Source organism: Hippopotamus amphibius, chromosome 1, assembly GCF_030028045.1.
Source record: "Hippopotamus amphibius kiboko isolate mHipAmp2 chromosome 1, mHipAmp2.hap2, whole genome shotgun sequence".
NCBI classification, from domain to species: Eukaryota; Metazoa; Chordata; class Mammalia; order Artiodactyla; family Hippopotamidae; genus Hippopotamus; species Hippopotamus amphibius.
In genome coordinates, this window is record NC_080186.1 from 15,281,689 (window position 1) to 15,289,414 (window position 7,726).

Consider the following 7,726-nt stretch of genomic DNA (forward strand, 5'->3'; position numbering starts at 1 on the left):
CCCTCGAAAAGTATTTACGAACATCTTCTGGGTTCTGGGCACTGCTTTGGACTCCAGGGATGCAACAGAGTCCAAGACAGGCATGGGCCGTGCCCACAAGGATGCCCCAGCCTCCAAGGGAGAGGGACACAGTGCCAGCGAGTGTGTGTCCCAAACTCCGCCCCATCCTAGGTTGGGGAAGGACTTGGGGTTTTAAGAAGTAGAGTCACGTAGACAGAAAGATCAACATCACCCCTTAGAGAGGCCACTCCAGTGGCAGCTTGGATGGTACACTGGAGTGGGGGGTGGAGAAGGAGGGGGTGCCTGGTGAGGGGCAGTAGAGGGAGAATCTGCCATACCTCACCCCGGGTCCCACCCCCCCACCCCCCCACCCCCACTGCTTTGGCCTAACACCATCCCTGGGTGTTAGCTTTTCCTAAGATCCCATTCCACCCTCAGGGGAGACAGCTGCTGCCTTCCCTGGGAAGATTCAGAAGGTCCAACAGGCAAGGTGGTGGGGGAAGGCCAAGACACTCTTCTGGGGAGTGTTTTAAAGGAGCCAGGCTGGTTCAGTGGTTAGATCCTGTGGGAGGAGGGCAGTGACCGGGGGTGCGGGATGGGTGCAGGGGTGGTGGTGCTGGTGGCAGTGGTCCTGCAGGACTTCCAGAGCTCAAGAGGCTGAGGATCAGGGTAGGGAGCATAGCACAGTGCAGGGGGCTCCTCCTAGCACATGGGGGTCTCGCCTTTGCAGTGGGACTGCCGGAAGTAACGCAGGTGGTTCTTATAGGTGTCCAGGTTCTGCTTCAGGCAGCGGGCCATCTCCTTGTCACAGGTGCACAGCTGCTGCTCACACCAGCTCCCCTTGTCAGCTGCGGGATGGAGGAGGAGGGCACTTAGCATCTGGCCCTTCCAGAGATGGAGCAGGGGTGGGTCAGGGCCCCTGGAGGGAGTCGCTGAAGCAGCTCAGCCCTTGCTCAGCTTTTGGTACCCTTCCCAGCTACTTTGACTCTAGCTGTGTGAACTTGGGCATGGGCTGCAGCCTCCCTGTGTGCCGTCGCTCCTTTGTGTATTCACCTGTTCAAAAAACAGTGGCGCACCTATCCCGTGGCAGCCCTGAGGGGGAGAGAACAGAATGGACACTGAGATTCACACTCCCTTGGGGGCGGCAGATATCAGAGAACCACAGAACCACAGAAGTGAGTATTGGCAACTGTGCTACCCTCGAGTGAGGAACAAGGCAGGGACCACGAGGTGGGAAACCGGTGGGACCTGACTCAGTGTCAAGAGCCATTTGAACTGAAATGGGAAGGGTTTGCTCCTGCTCTGGAAAGTCAAGGTGGAGGAGGGGACTGTTCCAGGCAGGAGGAACGGCATGTGCAAAGACTCGGGAAAGAGGGACGATGGTGCTTCACTTTTGTGATCTGTAAAACGGGATAAGAAGAGCTGGACGTACTGTATAGCACAGGGAACTATACTCAATATTTTGTAATAACCTATAAGGGAAAAGAATCTGAAAAAAATATATATATACACATATATATGCCTATGTATATACATTCAGATTAAAGTAAGGAGGCAAATCTCTCAGCACATAGTAAATGGTCAATAAATGTTGGCTATTACTGTTGTTATTGTTAAGGTCTCAATTAACAGTTGCAGCTGATGAGCCCATTCAACTTTCAGCCCTGGGACCTGCTGCCTGTCTCTGTGCATGGACCCAGGGACCGGGTGACCTGGGTTATAGCCCAGGCTTCATCATTTGCAGCTGTGTGACCCTGAGCAGACAGTTCACTCTAGTCTCAGTTTCCTTGTTTGTAAAATAGAGATCACCAGGGTGGTGCTGCCTCCTGGCTGGGCTGCTCTGGGGACCAATGATCGTGGAAACATTAACAATAACCTGGATAGCCCGTGTGATTTCTCGAGTGTGCATCTGTAGCAGGCACCTGCAGGGCCCACTCTGCTCTTATTTTAGTTCTTGAATTGACTTTATGGCGAATACTGTTATCTTCCTGAGTTTCCAGAGGAGGATACCGAGGTTCAGAAAAGTTAAGCAATGTGTTTAAGGTCACACAGCTGGTCAGTGGTGGATCTGGAATCTAAGCTGAGGTCTGCCAGCCTTTCAAATCCTGAAGCGGTCAAAGCCCCTATTGGACCTCTCCATATTCCTATCCCCTTTCCTGCCCCTCCTCCACAGTCCAGCTACTGCCACTGGACACGTGAGAAAAACAGAGAGGTCGAGCAGCTTGTACATTGTCACACAGCATCTGGAGGCAATGCAGCTAGAACCTTCTTCCTTGGTCTCCAACTCCAACCCTGAGGCCCGGGCACTCACAGCACTGGATGTCCCCCTGGGAAAACTTGTATTTGTAGTGGTCGAAACGGATATTGCATTTGTGGTACCTCAGGTGATGGTAGCAGCAGTCGTGGGTGTGGCAACACCTGGAGGGAGAGGACAGGAGGGGAAGGCGAGTCCTTGACCAGCACGGGTCTCTGGATGCCCCTGCCCCAGAGCAGAAATCACGTGCCCACCTTGCAAGAGTCAAGGCCTGCAGGGTCTAGTCTTTTCTCTAGCTAACACTTACTGAGTGCTTCCTGTGTACCAGGCACCTGTTCTATCTATGAATTCTTTCTTAGGCCTTTTGGTCACCCTATGATGGAGGTGCTAGTATTATCCCCACTTCACAGATGAGGAAACTGAGACTCTGGGAGGTCAAGCCACTTGCCCAAGATCACACAGCCTGTAAGTGGTGGATGAGGGAACTGACCCCGGGCCTGGCTGCCTCTCATCCCTCCCCTGGCTGATCCCTAGGGTTGCTGTGAAAACTAAATGAGATCATGGCAAAAAGAGGTGGGACTTTTAGAAAAACAATGTTCAACAGCACTGGAGAGTGTTTATGGGTATTCTAACTAGTTTGGGGTTGAGAGCACAAGGGGACCTTTAGAGACTTGGGAACCCTCCCAAAGGGCTGGGGCTGGATTGGAGCTCAGCGGAGTTCCTAGCACATAGACCTAAGTGAATAAATGGGTGGAGAAGAAAGGGGAGAGGGAAGGGGAGGGTCCCTGGGTGGGCAGGGCATGATTGGGAGGAGTTACCAGTCTGTGGCATCTTGGGGTTCGCCACTGCCACCAAATCCGCAGTGACAGCCGTAGAACCAATAGAAGAAGATGGGTGTCTTCCCCGTCACTTCTTTGATCATCTTGTTCAAGTCCAGCACCCCGCCCTGGGCTGGAACCACACCTGCCAAGGAGCCCAGCCACAAGAAAGGACATGAATCTCAGTGGAGGCCAGGGGGCTGCGGGCCTGGCACCTGGACCAAACCAATGACCTTGGATAATAAAATGACAACAAACACTATGGCTATTGAAAATATAATGACAGTTGGTGAGTGCTTCGCATGTGTCTTTTCATCTAGTGACCTATTGACTCCATCCATCCCATGAGATAAGCACTCTTTACTCTCTCTTTTTTTTTGAATAACCTTTTTATTTTGGTGTATTCTAGATGGATGCAAAAGTTGCCAAGATCATAAAGAGAGTTCTCACACACCCCTCATTCAGTTTCCTCTAATGTTATTATCTTCTTAGAAAATCATGGTATGTTTATGAAAACTAAAAAACCAAGATTGGCACAATAAATACTATTTTTAATCCCCATTTTAGAGAATAACATACTGAGGCTCAATAACTTGCTCCAGGTCATAGAAACTGGTAAATAGATGAGCCAGGATTGAAACCCAACCCAGTCTGGTTCTGTTCTCTTGTCTCTGAGCATTGAGTTCACACTTTATGAAGGTGAGTCAAAAATTATCGAGAATTTAATTTAATTAGAATTTAACCAACTTTTAGAAAAGACAAATACATCATTTTTCAACATCATCTCCTTGCTTTTCAATGCACTTTGTCCATCTCTCAACAAGCTTTCGTGTCCCCTCATTAAAACATGTTTTAGGCTGAGCCTCCAGCCACAAATGCACCACTGTCTTCACTTCTTCATCAGAAGTGAATCTTTGTCCTCATAGGGCTGCTTTCAGGGGACCAAACAGGTGAAAAGTCTGATGGAGCAAGATCAAGACTATAGTGAGGATGCTTTAACACCTCAAAACAAAGTTTTTGCAAAGTGTCGACAGTGTGGGCAGAAGTGTGCGGACGTGCATTGTCATGCAAGATCACAACGCCCTTGGAGAGCAGTCCTCTGTGTTTCATCTGAAGTTTAGGCTTCAGCTCTTCAATAAGCATCTCACTGTAATGAGCACTGTTGATTGTTGAAGCTTTTTCCTGATAATGTTCCAATACTGGCCCTTGAGAATCCCAGAAAACTATAAGCATCAATTTTCCAGCTAATGGTTGACTTTTGAACTTTTTCTTGGTCGGTGATTGAGGATGTTTCCATTCCATACTCTGCCATTTACTCTCAGGCATGTAGTTATGAATCCATGTCTCGTCACCAGTAATGACTGTCTTTAAGAAACTTTCACCTTCCTTAGAGTATCAGTTCAAATTTTGTTTGCAGATAGCCAAATGCTTCTGTTTATGCTCTTCCGTGAGTTGTTTCGCTACCCATCTCACACAAACTTTTCAAAACCTAAGTTTGTCGTGGATTTCTTTGTTTTGAGGTATTAAAGCATCCTCCCTATAGTCCTGATCTTGCTGCATCAGACTTTCACCTGTTTGGTCGCTGAAAGCAGCCCTGTGAGGATGAAGGTTCATCTCTGATGAAGAAGTGAAGAGAGCAGTGCATTCGTGGCTCGCAGCTCAGTGTGAAACATGTTTTAATGAGGGACCATGAAAGCGTGTTGACAGATGGACAAAGTGTATTGAAAAGCAAGGAGATGATATTGAAAAATGATGTATTTGTCTTTTCTAAAAGTTAATTACAATAAATTCTACAGCCAGAGTGTGGATAATTTTTAACTCACTCTCAAAATGTATAATAGGAGGACACCCTTCCTCTTACACACCCCCACCTTCCTGGACCCCCACCACAGCCCGTAGAGAAATCCACACATTAAACAGCATGCACAGCTCTTGTGGGAGGCAATGTGATTTAGAAATCACTGGTTTTCACGGACATTTTTTCATTTGTCATAATATCTGCTGGTTAGACTTGATCATAAGGGGAATTTATTTCATTGGGAGAGAGGAACACATTAAGTTGAGTTAGGAGAAATAAAATATATTGTCAATGAATTCAGGCGAGAGATTGGGAGAAACAGACAAGGTAAAAGGGGGACTGAAATGTACCTGCATGCAACCTGGGGAGAAGATCTAAGAACACAGATGGAGCCCAGAGTCTCAGGGAGACTGGGCTGGGGAAGCCCCTTAGGGTGACCCAAGTTTTGGAGCCCCACCGCCCACTCTCAAGTAAATGATGTTATAATGAAAGCTCTACACTCAAATGAAGTAAGTAGTAAACTGGGGGTGAGCCCCAACTTGGGAAAGGTTGGGGTAGGAAGAGGTGGCGTTGGGATGAGCTCATGCAGTGGACCAAGGGTGCGATCACAAGCAGGGTTCTTGCCTTGGGCTGCAGCTAAAAGTGACTGATGGGGACTTCCCAGGTGGCACAGTGGTTAAGAATCCACCTGCCAATGCAGGGCACACGAGTTCGAACCCTGGTCCGGGTAGATCCCACATGCCACAGAGCAACTAAGCCCGTGAGTCACAACTATTGAGCCCATGTACCACAACTCCTGAAGCCCATGTGCCTAGAGCCTGTGTTCCACAACAAGAGAAGCCACCGCAATGAGAAGCCCTCGTACCACAATGAAGAGTAGCCCCCATTCACCGCAACTAGAGAAAGCCTGCACACAGCAATGAAGACCTAATGTGGTAAGTAAGTAAGTAAGTAAGTAAGTAAGTAAGTAAGTAAGTAAATAAATAAATAAATAAATAAATAAATAAATAAATAAAGTGACTGGTGGTATCTGGGACTTGAAGGCAGGTCGTGTTCCCAGTGTGTGGGAATTCACGATACCACTCCTGTTTGCCATGGTGGCTGTAGCTGTATAGATGTTATAAAGAGAAACCTTGCTAAACTTTGACGGTGCTAAGGAATGACCCCAGGCCCTCTGAAATCCCAGATTCGGTGATAAGGCACCTGAAGGCAGCTCACTGCCAAGAGAGTTACCGTCCACCCTTGCAGGCCAGCCAGAGACCTGAATTCACAACCTCTCCTTTTTGGTGTACCTCCAACTCCCTTTCAACCCTAAGTCTAGCCCTTCCCATTTCAGCTTAGAAATAACCATACACATCAACTCACACCTGAATGATGCAGCTGTTCCTTGCTAGGCAAACAATAAATTCAGCTTTGATTCAGAATGCTTTTGCGTCGCCTTATTGCTTACAATTTTACAGTGAGTTCAACGCAGCCCTGGGAAATTGAGGAGCTCAACTTGTGGTTATGAGGGCTTCGGGGCACTGGCTTACCTTGACAGCAATTCCTGCCTTGGTTGCTTTTCCTGTCCTTAGCTGTCACTGAGGGGGACGGAGCCCTTTCTCCCAGGGGTTAGCAACAGTGGCTGGAGGCAACATCCCTACTATCTCACTACTATCTCGTGCATGCTCTGTGTGTTGAGCTATTGCTCACTTACTATTACTTACACTTACTAAACACTTTGTATATGTTTTTTCATTAGAGTCCTCTAATAACCCAATGAAAAGGGTGCTATTGTGCCCACTTTACAGATGATATAGAAGAGTAGGAGGATTTGGCCAAGGTCATACCACCAGGAGGTGATGGGCCAACATCTGAATGCAGGTTCATCTGTGTATTTTATCTCTACACTGTATTGCCTCTTTGCATTTGAGAGATGAACTTCTGCAGCTTGATTGCAATTTTCCTAATGGTTTTCACTGTAACCCTGGAGATGTGTTCCTCTCGAGAACTTGGAAGTCCCCAAAATAGCATAAAACAACATTTAAAAATGCAAATCCTTTCTCAAATCACACATTTTGAGATGGATCAAGAAACAAAAATGCCAGTTTGCTAGCAACCAGATTTGTACATTTGATCTGCTAAAGACTGGATGGAAACTGCCCCATCTCCCAATGGTCAACAGAACCCTCTTCCCAGATTCGAGGCACATAATGACCCATGAAAAGTTTCTAAAAATGTGCATAGGTAAGAGATTGCTATTATCTGGTCAAAGGGACAGAGGGGAGCAGATCCATTTCTGTAATATGTGCCTGAAGTACCATAGGTGTCAGTTCAGCTGGACCCCAGTTTCTGAACCTCTAGTTTCCCGCCTTCTTACGCCACACGGCTTGACTGTCCATGGCTCTCTGGCCGAAGCCACTGTTCCAGGGGACTGACTGCCACTGATGGCTCCTTGCAGGGGGCCAAAGAGTTGGGGACTGGGAGGCCAGAGCAGTGAGGATCAGACCAGCAGCTCAGTTTAGTAAAGAGATATAGAGAATCCCTGCTTCCCTCCCTGCCTTCCCAGCTGTGGGTCTGGCCCCACTTACCAGCAATCACCACCAGTGTGCAGAGCAGGGGAAGTTCCATGATCCCAGCACAGAGCAGTGGAGGCAGCTGCTGGAAGTCTCCTTCCAAGCTGGCAGCCCCTTATATCAGATGCACCCCTACCCTCTGAGCACACTCCCGCCCCTCTAGCTCCAGCTCTGGAGGAGGTCACCCCTACTCTTTCTGTTTCCTCTTTTCTGGCAATGGGGAATTTTATTATTTTTGTTTTTAATATCTTTTTTTAAAAAATTTTTTGATTGCAAAAGAAACACATTCAGCATAGAAGAT

The 7,726-nt window shown here is 47.8% G+C and overlaps 1 protein-coding gene across 2 annotated transcripts; it reads right to left on the reverse strand.

The window, feature by feature from the left end:
- Positions 1 to 410: 410 nt before the first annotated feature.
- PLA2G2D (phospholipase A2 group IID) lies at positions 411 to 7,502 on the reverse strand. 2 transcript variants are annotated; one of them, XM_057700592.1, is made up of 4 exons: positions 7,441 to 7,502; positions 3,073 to 3,217; positions 2,312 to 2,418; positions 411 to 848 (listed from the first exon to the last, which is right to left on the reverse strand). In XM_057700592.1, the coding sequence occupies exons 1-4, from the start codon at positions 7,478 to 7,480 to the stop codon at positions 703 to 705; spliced, it is 438 nt and encodes a 145-aa protein (XP_057556575.1). In that variant the 5' UTR covers positions 7,481 to 7,502; the 3' UTR covers positions 411 to 702. The 2 variants fall into 2 exon arrangements, with proteins under 2 accessions (XP_057556575.1, XP_057556585.1); XM_057700602.1 differs by lacking the exon at positions 2,312 to 2,418 and having other exon boundaries at positions 815 to 848.
- Between the last annotated feature and the right edge of the window lie 224 nt (positions 7,503 to 7,726).